Source organism: Periophthalmus magnuspinnatus, chromosome 8 (assembly GCF_009829125.3).
Source record: "Periophthalmus magnuspinnatus isolate fPerMag1 chromosome 8, fPerMag1.2.pri, whole genome shotgun sequence".
NCBI classification, from domain to species: domain Eukaryota; kingdom Metazoa; phylum Chordata; class Actinopteri; order Gobiiformes; family Gobiidae; genus Periophthalmus; species Periophthalmus magnuspinnatus.
Genome location: NC_047133.1, coordinates 6,668,126 through 6,688,269, shown reverse-complemented (window position 1 = coordinate 6,688,269; position 20,144 = coordinate 6,668,126). Strand labels below are relative to the sequence as shown.

General features: G+C 41.8%; 2 protein-coding genes across 2 annotated transcripts in view; one reads left to right on the top strand and one right to left on the bottom strand.

Moving 5' to 3' along the window:
- The first annotated feature begins 4,018 nt into the window (after positions 1–4,018).
- On the top strand, positions 4,019–10,117 carry mylpfa (myosin light chain, phosphorylatable, fast skeletal muscle a). Its single transcript, XM_033970997.2, has 7 exons — positions 4,019–4,131; positions 4,701–4,796; positions 7,850–7,925; positions 8,714–8,818; positions 9,095–9,173; positions 9,253–9,301; positions 9,631–10,117. Exons 1-7 carry the CDS (start codon positions 4,129–4,131, stop codon positions 9,730–9,732), a joined length of 510 nt encoding a protein of 169 aa, XP_033826888.1. The 5' UTR covers positions 4,019–4,128; the 3' UTR covers positions 9,733–10,117.
- The window catches only part of spns1 (SPNS lysolipid transporter 1, lysophospholipid), a 39,087-nt gene continuing 25,951 nt past the window's right edge, over positions 7,009–20,144 (bottom strand). The window contains exon 14 of the mRNA XM_055223420.1: positions 7,009–7,019. The gene's annotated coding sequence lies outside the window, so the exon portion shown is untranslated. The remainder of the gene's footprint in view (positions 7,020–20,144) is intronic.

Here is a 20,144-nt window from a genome sequence, read left to right as displayed (position 1 = left end):
AAGGAGCAGAAAGGAGGAGCAGAGAGGAGGAGAGAGCAGAGAGTAGGAGAGAAGAGCAGAAAGGAGGAGAGAGCAGGGAAAAGAGAGGAGGAGAGAGCAGAGAGAAGGAGAGAGGAGCAGGGAGGAGAGAGGACCAGAGAGGAGACAAGAGCATTTAACACAGACATCCAAACATCTGCCTCAGAGAGGAGCAGAGAGGAGGAGAGAGGAGGAGAGAGGAGGAGAGAGGAGGAGAGAGCAGAGAGGAGGAAAGGGGAGGAGAGAGGAGGGAAAAGAGAGGAGCAGAGAGGAGGAGAGAGCAGAGAGGAGGGAAAAGAGAGGAGCAGAGAGGAGGAGAGAGCAGAGAGGAGGAGAGAAGAGCAGATAGGAATAGAAAGGGGCAGACAGGAGTAGGGAGGAGCAGATAGGAGCAGAGAGGAGAGGAGCAAGGAGGAGCAGAGACAAGCAGAAAGGAGCAGAAAGGGGAGGAGCAAAGAGGAGCAGAGAAGAGAAGAGCAGAGATGAGCAGCGAGGAACAGAGAGGAGAGGAGCAGAGGAGGAGCAGGGAGGAGAGGAGCAGAGATAAGAGGAGAGGAGTAGAGAGCAGAGAGGAGCAGGGAGGAGAGAGGAGGAGAAAGGAGAGGAAGAGAAAGAAGCAGAAAGAAGCAAAGAGGAGCAGAGAGGCGCAGGGAGAAGAAGAAAGGAACTTGACAAACCTGATGTGACGTGCAGTAGTTGTTGATGTCCTAATTTTCCAGTATTTTCAGAAGTCACCAGAATTTAGCATCGTGTCACCAATTTTTTCCTCAGTTCTTTAGCATTTTTAAAAATATTTTTATTTCTTTATTTTTTGCCATGAAATTGTCTCAAAATTTCTAGAAAATGCCACTCACAGTTTTTGAGTCACTGATGGGCTCTGGAGTCGCCTGGTGAGTCAGCCCCTCCTACATTAATTTAAAAACAGAAGGTCTGAAATCTGACCTAAAACTGTGAAAGACAAGTGTCCAATCACAGCCTCTTATTTGTGTCACATGTCTCTCCTCTGAATATTCTCGTTCTTTATAATATCATAATCATGTAATACCATCTTTGTTTTGACATTTGTTTTTCTGATTGGTTAGTCCATCTGTCAATCACACATCTGAAACAGGGAGGCAGGAGACGGTTCAGCCACACACCGTCTTGTTGATTAGTTTTGGTCCAATTGGGTCAAAGAGAGAGTCCGGGATGGTTCCGAGGGGGTCTAAGAGGGGTCCTTGGGGGTCCCTTGGGTCCTAGTCCGGGTCTATTTCCATCTGTGTCAGCTGTGGAATCCCAGAGCTCCAGAGAATGTTCTGTACCATCAACAGTAATCCCTGTGTGTCTAAGAACCAGAGACCAGACCAGGGACTAGACCAAGGACTAGACCAGGGACTAGACCAGGGACTAGACCAGGGACTATACCAAGGACTAGACCAAAAACTAGACCAGAGACCAGAGACCAGACCAGAGACTAGACCAGGGACTAGACCAAGGACTGGACCAAGGACTAGACCAGGGACTGGACCAAGGACTAGACCAGGGACTGGACCAAGGACTAGACCAAGGACTGGACCAAGGACTAGACCAGGGACTAGACCAAGGACTAGAGTCTAGTCCTTGGTCTAGTCCTTGGTCTAGTCACTAGACCAAGGACTAGACCAAGGACTGGACCAAGGACTGGACCAAGGACTAGACCAAGGACTAGACCAGGGACTAGAACAAGGACTAGACCAAGGACTAGACCAGGGACCAGACCAGGGATTAGACCTGGGACTAGACCAAGGACTAGACCAAGGACTAGACCAGAGAATTTAATCCTGGTTCAGTCCTGGTTTAGTCCTGGTTTAGTTCTAACCTGCTACATCTTTAAACAGAACTCTTAAAGCCACACTGTGTAACTTTCTGGAGGTCACCTGCATGTTTCCATAGAAAAAGAAAGCTAAATCTATACTTGTAAACATTCTCCAGGTACGTTTTATGTCATACTGTGGAGTGTTATAGCCAAAGAAACAACATTTCCATGAAAACAAGCTTATTAAGACCCTCCAGGACAAGTAAGAGTCAGGTTTGTGGAGATGCAAGCCCCCTCACAGGGCAGACCGTAAATATAAATGGACATAGCCGACCTCCATTAGAGCCACAAATTCACTGCTATAACCGATAGCCTCGATGTGGGGGACGCCACACTCACTTAGTCCATAGTTGTTTCCATAGAGATGTATTGCTTTGCCTGAAATGTTTCACAGTATGGCATTTATAGAAATACGAATAAGTGTTTTACTGGTTGAAAACACTTGGAGAAACATTCTTACAGTGGACAGGCTTGCCTCTCCACAGACTTCACCCGAAACATGTCCTGGAGAGATGCATCAGTTTAAGGTCACACCGTGGAACATTCTGGGCAAAGCATTTACATCTCCATGGAAACAGGCAGGTGGCAGATCAGAAAAGTTGCACAGTGATTTATTTTTTTTTTCCTTTGGCTAAAAAATGATGTACTGTGGCTTTAAATAAAACAGCAGGAGTATTATTAAAGACATGTTACTGATGCCTTTGGGCTGAGGGTTTGATTCCCACACCATGAGCCAAACACTTCAGACGCCTCAGCCAGGAACCCGAGACAAATGCGGTCATGTGACGTGGCTCCCCTCAAACGAGATGCCGTCCCATTCTCCTGTGTGTCAGATGCCCTCCCTGTGCGCTCCTGTGTGCCAGATGCCCTACCCCATGTATCAGATGCCCTCCCTCTTCTTTATGGAGATGTAATAAACTTATAAATAAATCAGCTCCTGTAGTTTGATCGTCTCAGATAAAAATAACCCTCATACAGTAGACTCACGATTCAGAGATTAACTTTGGCCAAACACTTTTGCTCTGGGAACTGAACCCTCCACTTTAAAGATGCACGAGGTCAGATTTTTCAGGTTTGAAGTGTTTAAACTGACAGCAAAAGTTTTATCTGCTGCTCTCGGGAGTGAAGCAGTTTAAGTATGTTTCCCACTAGGGTCGCAAAAAGTATCGAAAATCAGATCCTAATCAATACTAAAACTAGCATCAAAACTAGATACTCGTTTGCGTAAGTATCAATATTTAAAAAGAATGATTTTGAGCTGTATCAGAACAAGTATAAGACACATAGACTAGTATACGCACGTGGACCACTGAGGGATTACACAGACATAAGGCCACATGAGAATAGAAAAGAAAATACTATCATTTAATGTGGAAAATCACAGTCTGAAGAAAAAGTGTTTTTGTTATCATCGTGGTATCAGAATATCAAGTCTATTCCGTGGTATCGAAATGGAGTTTGGACTTTCAGTATCGTGACAACATTACTCCCTACAGATCTCATTACTAAAAAAGCAGCGATCATAAAACCTGGAGTAGCTCTGTGTGACACAGAGAGATGGACCAGTCAGGTAAACAACATCACAACTACAAATCCATCAAGGACATCTTTTTAGTCCTGGTTTAGTTCTGCTTTAATCCTGATTTTGTCCTGGTTCAGTTCTGATATAACTCTTGTTCAGTCTTGGTTCAGTCCTGGTTCAGTCCTGCTTTAGTCCTGGTTCAGTCCTGGCTCAGTCCTGCTTTAGTCCTGGTTCAGTCCTGGCTCAGTCCTGCTTTAGTCCTGGTTTAGTCAGGTTTTAGTCCTGGTTTAGAACATCTCAACTCGACTAAAATCTCCAAACTCGATTCGGCCGATCGCACAGCGCCGTGTCCGCAGATCTTATTATGAGGCTGTGGTCGTCGCGGCGACATCCCAGATCCCAAAAATAACATCCTTGTGGATCCGAGCGTGTCCAGTGTCCGGTCCAAAGTCCCCAATCAAAGTCCTTATACAGTCCTCGGGATCAGGTGGACCTAATACCAAGTCTGCCTCTATTTCTGCCGCGGTGAAAGGCGATCTCTCCTCCCTCATCCCTCCATCCTCCTCTCCTCCTCGTCCTCCTCCTCCTCTCCTCCTTTCCTCCTCCTCCTCTCGAGTCTGTCCCGCTCCAAACTTGAGGCGGGCTAAAGTTAGACCGGCTCGGCTTGGATATAAAAGCGAGCAGAAGAGCCGAGGCAGCGCGGCTTCATCAGGTCTCTCTTCTTGATCTACCAATCCTCTGCTCACGTCTCGAGATGGTGAGATACAAACGTTTGGGGTTTTATTTTAGAGCTTTATGAGGTGTTTCCGGCCTCGTTTGAAAAGAATTATTATCTAACTTGAAGCGAGACTTGGTACGGACCATAATTTTCGATATTAAGGAATACTCCGAAGTCGGGATGAACCTGGAATTTTGGAAGTAACATTTTTACATCTGTTTTTTTTTCAGATTGTTATGAGCTACCGTCGTTTACATTTACATTTTTATATATTATATTATTTGAAACTTATAAAAAATATTCTGCAAGTTTAAAATATTGTTGAAATGGGTCATTCACTTCCCTGTTGTAACTAGAAATTTTTTTAAATCAAACTTTCAGTAAAATTTTGTCGTTTTCCGGTTTACCGTTAGTATAAATGTATTTGATGTTGTGCTAACGTGAGCCGCTGTCACGCTCTGGAGACATGTTTAGGTTTGTGTTTCTTCACTGCGTTCTCGTTTTAGTTCACACATTTTGTACGTTTTGTGCGTAGAGTTTGGTAATAAAAATATTCCATCCTGTTTTGTTGATTTTGTCTGATTTTTCCCTGTTTTTTTGTCCCTCAGGCACCAAAGAAGGCCAAGAGGAGGGCAGCAGCCGGAGAGGGCTCCTCCAATGTGTTCTCCATGTTTGAGCAGAGCCAGATCCAGGAGTACAAGGAGGTACGCGTTCTGAGAGTGCGGCGTAGGGGGTTAAGTGCTCGCCCGCTAACCAGGCAGTCTATGCAATGAGAGAGTGGTGTAGGGAGTTAGGCGCGCGCCCACTAACCAGGCAATCTGTGTGTAAAGCAAGTGGTGCAGATGTCGTCCAACCAGAAAGTCAGTGTGTGAAGAGAGTGGTACAGGGAGTTAGGCACTTGCCCTATAACCAGAGAGTCTGTGTGGTGAGAGTGGTGTAGAGGGTTAAGCATGCACCATCTAACCAGAGAGTCTGTGTGCTGAGGTGCAGGAGATTAAGCATGCGCCCGGTAACCAAGCAGTCTGTGTGTAAAGAGGGTGTTGTAGATGCCCTCCAACCAGAGAGTCTGTGTGCTGGGAGTGTGGTGTAGGGAGTTAGACACATGCCCTCTTACCAGAAAGTCTGTGAGCTGAGAAAGTGGCACATGGGCTTAGGCGTACGTCATCTAACCAGGCAGTCTGTGTGTAAAGAGAATGGTATAAGGTGTTAAGCATACACGCTCCAAATCAGGCAGTGTGCGGTTCTAATCTCACTTGTGTTCCTGAGAAAGACACTTCGCCCACACCAGACAGGAAGGGCATCTGGAGTAGAAATCCGGCTCACCATGTCGACACGTTCAGGTTCTACACTGTAAAAAAAATGAGAGCGTAAATATTAGATAGAATTCCTCTGTTTTGATTTACAATGTGATTTTATAGTTTACATTTGATCACAACACTATGAGAATGTTTCACTGTTTTGATACTAAAATACAACAATTCATTAAAAGTTTGAGACCAGAATTAAACATCCAAATTGCGTTTTGTAGATTAGATTTTTTTTGTTAATGAGTCAGACTAGTTAAACGTGTCTATTTGCATTAAAATAATCCCTGATGAGCGCAGGGATGTGGGCGCACACAGACGATGAGGTCGTTTTCACATTGGGCCCCCTCCTCTGGTCAGCGCTGGGTTGTGTCTGTTGCTGCAGTTGTCTCTCATCATCTAAAGGTTTTAATGAGGACAAAATGAGGAGAGGCGCCGCTCCACAGACCCGAATGAGCCCAGATCTGATCCTGGGGCAAGTCTCAGGGCGACATTTGGTCTAAACAGGAATAATACGAGCTCAAAGATAAACCACTGTCTAAAACTTCAAACTCTATTTCGATACTAAGCAATAGACGCGATATGTATGCTAGTCTATGTGGTTTTATACTTGTTTGGGTACAGCTCAAGATCATTCTAAAGATATTCAGGAAAGGTTCATTTTTGTCCTGTGAATGTGACTTTCTTTTGTGTCGATACTTGCTCAAATGAGTATCTAGTTTTGATACTAGTTTTAGTGTCGATTAGTATCTGATTTTCGATACTTTTGACAACCTAAGCTGGATCCTTACTCTCTGTGACATCATAGCGGGGTTAGGGCGTGTGCAGGGGCCATACGGCGGCCTTGGGGTCGTGTGCAGACGTCTCAGCAGAGGGCGGGCTGCAGAGCGGTGTGCAGGGGTCATGGGAGGTCGCGGTAGTTTCCTTTTAGAGCGACTCGTCGAGAAGTGATGAGACGAAGAGCGAAGAGGAGAGCCAAAGACATACCACAGTGACACTGGAGAGGAGAGTACAGCGGGGCCTGAGGGGTGACCGGAGGGCATCTGGAGCAGGGCCGGGAGGGCATCTGGGGTAGGGCCAGGAGGGCATCTGAGGTAGGGAGAGGGTCAATTTGATGTAAGGAGAAATAGTTGTAGTTAAAGTAAAACACATGACATTGTTTCTTTAGGCCTTAAGCGTTTGTGTTTGTTTGTTTGTTTGTTTGTTTTTAGCACTCACGAGTACGAGAGCTGGACCATTTGATGAGGTCTAAATTAAAATCAATCTTAAGTTTCATGGAAAGCCCCCTCCTTCTCTCCCTCCTTCCCTCTCTCCCTCTATCATAAGTCTATATAAGAAAATCTAGTCTTAAGTTTCACCCCCTCCCCCTTTCTCTCCCTCCCTTCTCTCTCTTCCCCTCTTATCCCTCCCTCTCTCATAAGTCTATATAAGAAATTCCACTCCACGCCTCTCCCCCCCTCCCCCTTTCGTTCCCCCCCTCCCCTTTCTCATAACTCTATGTAAGATTATCAGTTCTTACGTTTCACGCCTCCCTCTCTCTTTCCTCTCTCTATCCCTCTCCCTCCCTCGCTCTCATTAGCCCTCATAATAAACCAGTTCTTGAGTTTCGCTGCGTCAGATTGGAGGAGACAGCTGGGGACTTAAGTTCAAAATGCACATGCTACTTCTCCTCTTTCTGTCCTTCCTCTCTCTTCTCTCACTCTCTCTTCCCCTCTCCTCTTTTTTTGTCTTTCTGTCTGTTTCGTCATCTTTTCCCCTTGCTCACTCTCTCTCCTTCATCTGCCTCTCTTGTCCTTCTTTCCCTTCTCTCTCTACCCATCAGACCTCCTCTCTTTCACTCCCTCTCTCCTCATCCCACTCGCATCCCTCTTCCCTTTTCCCCAGTTCGTCTCTCTCTCCCTTGTCCTTCTTTCTCTCCTCTCTCCTCATCCCTCCTCCCCTCTTCACCCTCTTTTCTCACTTGATCCTTTCACAATGTTTGGGTTAAAGATATTCTCAGCTGTTCCTCCGGAGGCGCTGTGATGACTGATGATCCCAGGAATCCCCCTAAAGACCAGACCCCCCCCACTCCCTGTCTCCCTCCCTCTTCCTCTCATCCCTCGCTCCTAAACTCCTCTGTCAGCAGCTATGTATCCCACACTGGTTCGTTTCTATGAGGGCGATGCAGTGGCAGAGTGGTTAGCCCTCTGTCGGCTCACAGTGGGAGAGTCCCCATGGTCCTGACGGAGTTTGCATGTTCTCCTCATACTTGTTTCCTTCATCAGTGTAAAATATGGCTTTCAATAATACATCAATCCTACAAAATACAAAAGAATGAACAGATTCAAAAAGAGGTGTCTTGCACAAGGGCCTCAGCTTCAGACAGTGAACAGCTCTGTATGAATGAATCTGTATGAATGAATGAAATAAATGAGTGTGAACACAATCTAACTCTAAGTGTGTTTTGTGTTCAGGCTTTCACAATCATCGACCAGAACAGAGACGGCATCATCAGCAAAGACGACCTGCGCGACGTTCTCGCTTCCATGGGTGAGGAACATGGGAGAGAGGAGGGAGGGAGAGAGAGAAGGAGGGGGCATCAATGAGGAGAGGTGAAAGAAAAGAAAGGGGGAGGGATAAACAGGATACAGATAAAACAGGAGCTCCACCAAGCGAAGACCGACAGTGTAAACAACTTTGAAATGCTTCGACTGTAAACCAGGCCTAACCCAGAACTAAACCAGGACTAATCCAGGACTAAACCAGGCCTAACCCAGAACTAAACCAGGACTAAACCAGGACAAATCCAGGATTAAACCAGGCCTAATCCAGGACTAAACCAGGACTAAACCAGGACTAAACTAGGATTAAGCTAGGTCTAATCCAGGTGGAGTGTGGAGTGAGTGAAGACTGACACAGTGTAGAACTTTGACTGTACAAGTGTGAAGCTTTATTACTGTTAGAAATAGAGAGTGATGTGACCTCTATCGGAGAGCAAGAGACACAGGCAGAGAAAGAGAGAAGAAAAGAGGGAGGAGAAGGAGGAGGGGGCTCTTTGGGTGAAGGAGAGAAAGGGAGAAGTGAGGGGAGGGCATCCACTTTAACAAAAAAAAAAAAAAAAAAAAAAAAAAAGGAGTAAAGCTTCATCACTGTAACCAAGAGAAAACTCTTTGGACAAGATCACGACCCCTGTCACAGTTCTCTGTCTAACCCACTCTTCCCTCTGTCTCTCTTGCCTCCTCCTTTCTTTCTTCTCATTTCACTCCTCCCTCCGTTTATCTCTCTCCCTCCTCCCTCCTCTCTCTGTCTCCCCCTTTTCCCTCTCCTCCATATTTCAGGTCAGCTGAACGTGAAGAATGAGGAGCTGGAGGCCATGATCAAAGAGGCCAGTGGTCCAATCAACTTCACCGTGTTCCTCACCATGTTCGGCGAGAAGCTCAAGGGTAAAACTCACAAAACAAATATGAACTGAATAAAAACTTCAACTTTTATTGAAACATTAATTTGAATCATCACTCTGTAGAATCTCTCCAGTTTAACCTGACACAGGTCAGAACTCAGGTGGAGTTTGCAGTGAAACTGTCAGATTAAAGATTTGTTTATGACGAAGCTAAGAAAATGAACTAGCCCTGTTTTTATTTTTTTTTAACATTTTAACATGGTAAAAATCAGGTACAGCTCCTTTGTGGTTGTGACCTTTGACCTCTGCTCTGCTCCAGGCGCTGACCCTGAGGACGTGATCCTGAGCTCCTTCAAAGTCCTCGACCCTGAGGGAACCGGAACCATCAAGAAGGAATTGTACGAAAAAACACTTTCAAATAACAATAATAATAAAAATAATCATGATAATAACATGACATCTCCTTCTGTCCTTCAGCCTGGAGGAGCTCCTGACCACCCAGTGTGACAGGTTCTCCAAGGAGGAGGTAATAATCCAGGACTAAACCAAGACTAAAGGAGGACTGAACCAGGACTGAACCAGGACTAAGGCCCACCACATTTCTTGTCTCCATGGAGATGTTACTACTTGGCCTGGAATATTCCATAGTATAGCATTAAAGATATCTATCTCAAAATGCACCAGGTTATTCAAGTTATGCTGTAAGTTAGTCAAGTTATCTAATTAATGCCAGACAATGCAAGACAGTCCATCTTAAAGCCGTACTGTGGAACATGTCTGACAAAACCGCTCCTTCATTGCAGAGTAACTATCGGGGAGGGCATCCGGCTTAAACTCTGCTCTTTTTTCCTCCAGATCAAGAACATGTGGGCCGCCTTCCCCCCAGATGTTGCTGGTAACGTGGACTACAAGAACATCTGCTACGTCATCACACACGGAGAGGAGAAGGAGGAGTAAAAGCCTCCGTAACCGTGCAAACGCCTCCTCCCTGTAACCATGGAAACCGCCTCGCCTCCTCCTCCTGAGCCGACGGGGAACACAACACCGTGAACGCCACCACACGCGCGTGCCTCTCCTCCCTCTCCTCCTCCCATCCATCCATCCCTCACTCATCCGGGAGGAAGAACTCGAGGATTCATTCCAAATTTCTGAAGAATTCCTCGGGCGGCGGCGGAGAGAGGGACGAGAGGCACCGGAAGGAGGAGAGGAGCGACAGAGCAGAAAGAAACATAACCTCTTCTGCTCCTCTCTCTCCTCTCCTCCCAGAACAAAATGTCCGCCTCTCCTCTGTATCGAATAAAAGGGACAACTGTGAATAAATCTCTTCTCTTTTTGTACAAGACTGAGTGTGTCAAGTTTATCTTTCATTTAGACACAACAGCCACACACCTGTATCTGTACAAGGGACCTAAAGTTTAATTAAGACCTATTGTGTTTGTGTCGCTCTGTAGTTATAATCTCTGACATCTCTGGCACTTGACTGCGATGCCCAGTGGGAGCTGATGTCACCCTAAACATCATCACAACAAAGAGAAAGTAACTGCAAACAACTGAATGAATAAATATAGTAAAAAGTAGCAGGCCCAAAACTGAGCCTTGGGGCACTCCTTTACTTAAAGTAAAAAAAATATGTGATTTAAACTCATTGGCTACTATTGTCTAAGTTCTGTTAAGATACATATTTTTGGAACCAATTACATGCAGCATTATCAAATCCAATGTGCTTCAGACGCTTCAAGACGACTCCATGATCCACTGAATCAAAAGCTTTAGTTAAATCAATAAACAGAGCTGCACAAGTCATCAAGGCCTGAGAAAATGTCATTTAAAACTTGTTTGCAGTGACAGGACTCTGCCTTTTTCTGAAATCCGACTGATAAGACCTCAAAACGGAGCTTTTATTTAAGTACATTGTAACTTGAATTGCAACTAACTTTTTAATCTAAAGGCAGAAAACGTGTGATTCTCCATAATTCCAGTGTAAATGCCATTAGAATTGTGTAATGTGTAAAAGGGGTTGAATTAAAATGGTGATAATAGTAATAGAAGTTCTGGATCAAGGTCATCAGCTCTTGTGGAATTCGTTGGGTCTATGGAGCGGCGAGCATTTAAGACCTTTATGTAAGTGAAAGGTCTTAAAGAGAAAATGTGGCTGTTATCTGCCCCGAGGTTCAGATTCAACATAATCAAGATCAGAAGGATCCCAATTACGATCCAAAATGTCACATACAGAGATAAAACGTCTATTAAAAGCATCACATATTTCCTCTTAAGAATTTATAACAGCTGACGCTAATAAAATATGGGCTGATAATTTATGAATACTGGACTGTCCCCTAGAACTCTGCCAGGTTTCTGTTTCTGTTCACGGTCAGCGACGCAAAAGTTATTTCAATAAATGTGAATCACTGCTGCCCCCTTCTGTAGTTCTGCTGTAGGACAGTCCAGTCTCAGGGGGAGTTTGATGTGTAACTGTCAGACCACACATGTGTTGACCTTTGACCTGGTTTACGGTGCAATTACTGGGCCTATCGACATGGAACAAAAACTGGCCCAAATTCAGCTTTTTCTCTGTTTAAATGAGTGAAAGTCAAAAGATTTTCTTCATAACACGGAGCCATTTTTCAAGCTCAAAGACGTGAGCGTCGTCAAAGAACTTGTGGAGCCGATACCAAACTAATAATGAGAAGCTTCAACATTTGTGGATCGGAAGTTTGGACATTTTTCCAAAAACAGTGATTCTACCAGAGAGTATAGAGCTATATATATATATATATATATATATATATATATATATATATATATATATATATATATATATATATATATATATGTATATATACACACACACACACACACACATATATATATACATACACCCGCTCTCTATGTGAAACTATAACATCATCAAATTCTTCGGTGTTATGAAATAGAACCTTCAAAATGTTCGGTCCTGATACTTTGCAGTGACGCTGGGGGTGTTCTACGTGCATCTCTATGGTGAAATGTTCAGCAGATACCATGGTGACGCAGTGCACACATTAGCAAACACAACCCTTTTTTAGATCGTTTGAACGCTTGAGGAAAAAAACCAAAATGGATTGAAACAACATATATTCATGTTTTATATATTAGGTTTTATTCGTCGCCACAGAATCTTGACTCGTCTGAAACACTGGAGCCGTCAGCAGAGCCTCTTTAGTTTTACTGATGAAGACACAGACAGACACTGCAAAACACCTTCTACTTGAGCAAAATGAGGCAAATTCACAACTATTTTGAGTAATTCTGACTAATTTAACCACAAAATCTAGATATATTTACTAGTTCCATGATAGAACACTTCACATTGTTTTTATCATGTTTTAACAAGAAAACCATTATATTTTCCATTATTGATACTTTGCAGCTGTCGTCGTCAACATTCCCTGGGGTTGTGATGCTAACTGGAGGCACTGCTCCGTCTAAAGCTGTTACTCAAGTTAGACTTTAATCTGAGCTTTGTTTTAACACAACTTGACCAGAAAGAACTGACTTGTCTCAGCTACAACAGGTGAGCTGATTTGTGCTGTTAAACAATTACCTTTCAAATAACATTACAGTCACAAGCTAGTTAGCATTAGCATTAGCATTAGCCAACAGTTCACTTTCACCTTTTTGTTGAAAATCAAACTCCTAAACAGGACCATGAACGCTCACATTGACCACAGGAAAATGGAAATGTGCTGTTTAAATCACTTTGGGAGTTTATAACTAAATATAAAAACTTCAAGCTGTGTTTGCTAATGTGTGCGTTGCGTCACCACGGAACCGCAGAGCATTCCACCATAGACAGACATGCAGAACCTCCCCCATCAATTGCACAGTATGACAGATTAGTATCCCACCAAAACACAATCATTCTGTGTTTTGTAGAAATTAATTTAGGGTAGTTTTCTTGTCTAAACCTGATGCAGCTCGATTTTCTATATTTGTCACAACAAAAAAGTTGCATTTTATTTTTTATTTTAGAACTAATTTCAAACCAAAATTATCTATATTATTAGGAATTCGACTCATTATAACTCGCGCAGACAGACACATTTTGCAGTGTAACATGTAAACGGAAAAACACTGACTAGAGCTTTACACGGGACAGAATCAAACTGAGGTCTTGGAAATCCTGGAAAAGTCCTTGAAGAGTCCTGGAATAGTCCTCAGGTGAGATCAGATCCAAGGTCTGGAAGTATTGCTCGAAAACGTTCCAAGATTTAGTTTTTTTGAGTTTTATTTCGTTAATTTTTTGCCAAAGCTCGTTACTTTGTGAAACAGTCAAGATGGAAGCGCATGTTGCATAGAAGTTAGATCACAACAAAATGAGACAAACACAAACAGACGCTGATCTGCAAAGACACGAGACTTTAAAGACTTCAATTTAAAACTTCAGTTGTTTTTAAAAGAGTCACAGTCTTTTAGTTTTAATTAAAGCCACACTATGTAAAGTTTCTGCTCGTCTCCATGGAAGTATTATTACTTTCCCTAAAATATCCCACAGTAAAAGGAGGCAACACCACCACCGAGTCCAGTTACAAGTCAAATGCAGTTTTGTCCGAGCAATAAAACACCTGCAGTTCAATGAGATAGATGTGTTAATGTGGAATATTCATCGCCATGGAAACGAGCAGGTGGCAGACCCTCTACCAGAAAAATGACATAGTGCAGAGTTAAATCAGTTTTTGTTTGGATTACCTTTACACATGCTCAAAAAAAAAATCTACATATTGATACTCTGCACCTGATGTCATCCATATGCCCTGGGGGTGTGAAGCTAACTCTAGGCACTGCTCTGTCTGAAGCTCCATTACTCAAGTTAATTATGGTCAGATTGTGTTAAAACAAAGCTCATATTAGAGAACTGACTTATCTGAAGTACACCAGGTGATCTGATTTGTGCTGTTGAACAAGTCCCTCTCAAATAACATTACAGTCACAAGCTAGCTAGCATTAGCATTAGCCGACAGTTTTTTAGTCAGTCACTTTCACCTTTTTGTGTAAAATCAAACAAACAGGACCAAGAACGCTCAGATTGATCACAGACTCCTCAAAATGTGCTGTTTAAATCCATTTTGCCTTTTTTCTACTTATCAGGCTACGTTTGCTAATGTGTGCATTGCGTCTCCATGGTAACTGCTGAGCTTTCCTCCATAGACATACATGCAGCACACCCCCAGTGTGACATCACTGCAGAGTATCAGTATTCATGTTTTGCAGTCTGCAGTCTTCACAGAGCAGTGTCCTTTTACACAGGGCCAACACTGAAACATGGACGATATCAGAGTTTAAATGTTTTTATCTTAAATTATTCAAACAATTTGAGATTTAATTTTTACACTTTTTCTGCATAAAAACCCCACATCAACACTGTAGTTAGTCCTTTACATAATGGTTAAAATCTTCATTTAAAACAAAAAAAACAAAACAAAAGCCTTTAGGTTTATACAGTACAATTTTAAGACCTTCATCTCCCAAATTTGACTCAATATTTCCTGTTTCAAAACTGCACAAAATACATTACACAAGTTAAAATGACAAACAGAAGTTTACTTAGGCCTAAATACTTTTAACTCAAAATGTTCCCGTCTGGGGTCAATATGTAGTTTGAAATGCCACGGCAAAATTATCTCCAAATGAAATAATTTTTAAGCAAAAGTTAATAAATAAATGTAAATAAAAGATTAAAATACAAAACAAATGTGAGCTACTACGGTCACTTTAACTTGTGTACTTTTATTTTTGCATTGAAAAACGTCTCTGTAAATACTGACTCATCCTTCGTAAACAAAGCAAAAACATGCATCAAAAAGTCATTCAGAATTTATCAATGAATTTTAGTTAAGAAATGTGGAACTTTTAATTATATTTGACATTTTGCGATCCATCTGTTTGAATCCACGTGAGGCACAGTACTGAGAGCTCACGGTCATAATCAGGTTGTTACGCCTGGATTTCTTTGTGATCTGAAGACATTTTAGATTTGTTGTTGTTGTTTTTTTTATCATTCTTGGGTTGGTGGATAGAACCTGTGTTTAATATTTATCAAAATTTTACATCATTTCAGTGGCAGTTTGTGCAGAAAAAAGTTGAAAAGAACAAAAATACAGGAAGTTGCTCTGACTGTAAACCTGGTTGTCTAATCGTAACTATTGTGTAATTTAGAAACATTTTGGCCCTTGTTTACATTATGGTTGCTAGGTAACAGTTAAGGCATTACCTTTACATACTGAATGTCACATCTGCCGCCTGTGTCCAACCAGGAAGTGACATTATGAAATTGAACAGAATTTAAAAACTAGGGCATCTGGAATAAAATCTAATTCTAATCTGTCGCATACACTTTAAGAACGAACCTCAAACACAGATTTTATGTGATAATTTAAAAATAAATACAGATTTCATGTTGAAACTTTAGGACGTAGCATGTAGCTAGCCACATGGTAGTTGGCATCATTATATAGACTTTATCCACATTTCTGTTTTAAACCCATTGAAAAACTCAAAATGAACTTAATGAACGTGCAAAAAACTCAAAGAGGAAAAGCTCCCAGCACAGCGTCGTCCAGTCGTCCAGGCAACATAGAAAAATAATAATAATAATCCATGATATATCTTTAAATTAAGCACTTTGTACATAAATACACACTTTGATGCTACATTGGCACGCCTCAAACCGAGCGGCTGCTTTAGACACTGCAAAGAAAAACAAAAACGAAAAAACGCAAACAGGAGGAAAAGTACAAGCGCTCACAATATCCCAGGGATTTGAGATGTTTTCATTAATTTGTGTTTTAAAGAAATGGCATCTACTTCTATGGGGTATTAAAGGGGGTATTTTACTTTTATGGTGTATTAACTACTAACACATAACATATTTAGATCACCATTTATTGTTTTGAAAATGTTATATTTACCTAAAACATTGTATTCACATGTTTTACAACTTTTACTTTTGTTTTTGGCTAAAGTCACTTCCCTTTGCCCTCTGTGCTAAGTCACTCCCCCTTCAGAGCACTATCACAACACAAGAGCATGCATCTCACTAATGGAGCTACTGCACATCAGGTTTGTTAAGTTGCTGTGTACAGTTTTGAGAACTGTCGTGTGGGAGCATGGGCTTGTGGGTACTGCTGACTGTAAGGAGGGTTTGAATAGGGCGAGATCACTAGATTACTCAAACATCCATGGATGACATTTAAAACCTCTTCAGGCATGTTTTTGATGAGGGAACATAATTATAACATGGAAAAAAGATACAAAAAGTAGATTTGGCAGAATACCCTCTCTTTAATGAAACCCTTTTCGCAGCTACTGGTTTACTGGCTCCAAATGAACAATTTCAAAATGAATATTGTGAGATCTTGTCATTGTAACTCTCTGTTCTGGTTTGGCAGTGTTCCTTCTCATGTTTTATGGAGCGGTGATTTTAAGTGCAAATCTGATCCTTCATTTTGTTCTGTCTCTTCAAAAACATTCAGAGGGTTCACAATTCACCTAAAGCACAACACCATGACCACAGACCAGACTGAGCAGACACAATGGTGATTAAGATGGAGTCAGCCAGGTCTAAAGCAGGTCTAAAGCAGGTCTAAAGCAGGTCTAAAGCAGGTCTAAAGCAGGTCTAAAGCAGGTCTAAAGCAGGTCTAAAGCAGGTCTAAAGCAGGTCTAAAGCAGGTCTAAAGCAGGTCTAAAGCAGGTCTAAAGCAGGTCTAAAGCAGGTCTACACAAACCCCAGTGGTCAGTGGTCATTTTGTTGTGTGTGGTCACTAAAAGCCCGTACCCGTTTTGTTGTTGGATTTGTTGTTTAACACTGGACACACAAGGGTTAAACCAGGACACTAAAAAAAACACATCTGCATCAGTTTAAATAAATAATGAAAAACACTTCGATAGATTCAGTTTGAACAAGTTTACAGTTGAATCTGGGCTATTGGACTGGTCAGGGTTCAAATATTCGTTATATATTTGTAGGTGTAATTCTCACTGCGTACAACTGGGAAAACAGCTATTTTTGTATTGCCTAGAATGTGTCACAGTATGGCATTAGAATCCTCCATTTTGTTCTAAAAAAAAAAAAAGGTAACCAGGTCCAAACCAGGTCTACCCTAAACCCCAGTGGTGGTCATTCCTGTAATTATAACTACAGTAAAAAATCTGGACAATAGCCGTTTTTGTGTTGCCTGGAATGTTCCACAGTATAGCATTAAAACAAGTGATGCTGCAGGTCAGATCTGTGGAGAAGTGACCCCACTCATGGTAAGAATGTGTGTTTTTCAAGGGACTTTTAAAAGCAGTAACACTTGTAACTAAATAATGTGAGTTTAATGCCAGACTGTGAAATATTCCATCTAAAGCATCGACATCTCCATAGAGACACACACCCCCACCAGAAAAGTTGCATAGTGCAGCTTTAAAATGGCAAAATATTCATGGTTTCAGCTTACAGTTTAAAGGTGACATTTTGAGGACTTTTCAGGGATATACAGGGATAGGGGAGGATGGGAGGGCATCTGACACACCACAACATCCGCAGATTAACTACACATTTGACCTGCCAAGTCCAATAATATAATCCAGATAATTATAAACTTGGTAAAACTGCTAAAATCACCATGACGACACAGATGATATCATTCTAAGTAATGCAGATGTAGATTTTTTACAGTGTGTCTCAAAGCTGTACCACTTCACTCTAAAAAAAACGTTTAACTTCCATTTTGTCTTTGCATAATGTTCCACACTGTTCCTTCCCAAGCCATTTCAAAAGTTAAAGTCCACACTGCAAAAATAAAGCACTACATGAGGCAAAATCTATAGAATTCTTCTGGGTTTGAGACTAGATTTAGTTTAGATTTTGAATAAGAAAAAGGTCTAGAATTCTGGATTTAGTTTTCAGAATTTTAAAGAGGGTGTATTTTATTTCTCTCTGCACTAAGTCACTCCCCCTTCAGAGCGCCATCACAACACAATCAGTGAGAATTGTCATGTGGGAGCATGGGTGACGTAGGCTTGTGGGCGGAGCCTTGCACAAGCTTGTACAGCTAACCATAAGGAGGGTTTAAATAAGGCTCAGGAGAGATTGCTAGATTACTCAAACATGCATGGATGACATCTAAAACCTCTTCTGACATGTTTCTAATGAAGGAATAGTGTTATAACATTAAGGTATTTAACTGGTTTTAACATATTACTTATCAAAGCCAGATGCCCTTCCTGTCAAAACTAGCAGCATTTCTTCGACTGGAGTGGTCATAAGAGGTGAAGTGTCTTGCTCAGAGACATAACAACAGTATGACTAGCAACCTTCTGCTTCATAAAAGGACACTCAACTCTGTTCCACCAGTGCTGCCGGTTGACAGAGCTATTGACATCAACATTAAAACTACTCAAAAAACCCAGATAAGAATCCAGTTCTACAGCGATTTCACCTCATGCAAACATTTTGGTTTTTGCAGTGTAGAGCACAAAATGGCGGCGACGGCGGCGTGGGGTTTCAAACTATGAGGTTTTTACAGTAACACGGTTTCACCACGACTCACAACATTAAATTTAGAACAATAAATAAGATCAGTGCCTGCTACCAACACTGCAAAAACACTCCGACACGCCAACACAGAACTATAGGGCTGAACTAACCTGATTTGACCCGATTTAAGTGTTTTAGGTTAATAAGGTTATGTTCAAGATGATGTCATACCAAAGCCATTTCCATCTTTGCTCTGTTCTTTTGTTCAGCCAAACCAAACGTAGTGTAACACAGATCATTTGTTCACTTCTGATTCTTTAAAACTTTTATGAAGTAAGTTTCACTGTGGATGAATAAACCTGGATTAGACCTAGTTTAGTCCTGCTTTAGAACTGGAACTAAACCAGAACTGGACCAGGACTGGACCAGGACTGGACCAGGACTGGACCAGGACTGGACCAGGACTGGACCAGGTGTAAATCAGGAGTAGACCAGTTCGACAGATCTATCCAGGTCTATACAAGATTAAACCTAGACTAAACAAATATTAACCCAGGACCAAACCAGGACTAAATCAGGACCAAACCAGGACCAGGTCAGGATAAAGGCTTAGTCTGATTTTAGTCTGGTCGCACAGAGCTAAATATCTGGACTAGTTCTTCTTTCAGTTTCGTCATTGTAAGAAAAGTGAAATTGGAACCTTAAACCTCGATGACTTTTATGATTAAAATATTTTGCGTTTTTGCCCATCTCATTTTCAAAACCATCATGAAAAATCAAAAACTGTATTCAAACTAAAATAAGTTAGTAAATCTAATCTAAAGCAAAGCGTCTGAGTCGGGTCCATTTGATCGTGGATGTGTTTTTGCAGCGTTGTCGTCTCCGTAGCGATAAGAGAATCCTATGTTAATGCAGTTACATATTTACAGAGCAACACTGTGGCACGTTTCTGACAATGTCTTTGACCACAGAGTTCAATAAAATAATAAAAACACAATTAAAAAACAAAAACAAAAACCTAAAATGGCAGCTGCGTTTTTCCACAGTCCAAACGAAGCCGAGGAGCAGGATCCAGGTGCGTTTAAACCCACATCCAGTTTTGTATAAAGGAAGAATCTATTATAACTCCACAACGCAACAAACGAGGCCACTCCACTGAGCAAAACTGGACATGTCAGAAATGTGTGGGCCTATTCTTAAAGAGGGGGTATTTCACTTCTATGTGGTATTAAAGGGGGTATTTCTCGTCTATGTAGTATTAAAGGGGGTATTTCTCTTCTATGTGGTATTAAAGGGGGTATTTCACTTCTATGTGGTATTAAAGGGGGTATTTCTCTTCTATGTGGTATTAAAGGGGGTATTTCTCTTCTATGGTGTATTAAAGGGGGTATTTCTCTTCTATGTTGTATTAAAGGGGGTAGTTCACTTCTATGTGGTATTAAAGGGGGTATTTCACTTCTACAGGGTATTAACTGTAACACATAGCATATTTAACATCAAATTAACATGTTTTATAAGTTTTACTTTCGTTTTTGATGTTCTGAGTCTCCCCTTCCTTTGCTCTCCATGCTAAGTCACTCCCCCTTCAGAGCGCTATCACAACACAATCAGCATGCATCCCACTAATGAAAATACTGCACATCACATCAGGTTTAGGAAGTTGCAGTGCACAGTTTTGTATATATTTATGGAGAACTGTCGTGCAAGAGTGATGTAGGATTGTGGGCGGAGCCTTGTACAAGCTCGTACTGCTAACAGTAAGGGGAGTTTGAATAGTGCCTGGGAGAGACTGGATGACATCTAAAACCTCTTCAGACATGTTTTTGATGAGGGAACGAGGTTATAACATGGGGGAAAGAAAAAACTATTT

What these genes read in the sequence shown, in the direction of transcription:
- mylpfa (XM_033970997.2), top strand. An exon ending in AGATCCAGGAGTACAAGGAG is followed by an intron (nt 4,797 to 7,849) that starts GTACGCGTTCTG and finishes TTTTGTGTTCAG; the next exon opens with GCTTTCACAATCATCGACCA. An exon ending in GTTCGGCGAGAAGCTCAAGG is followed by an intron (nt 8,819 to 9,094) that starts GTAAAACTCACA and finishes GCTCTGCTCCAG; the next exon opens with GCGCTGACCCTGAGGACGTG.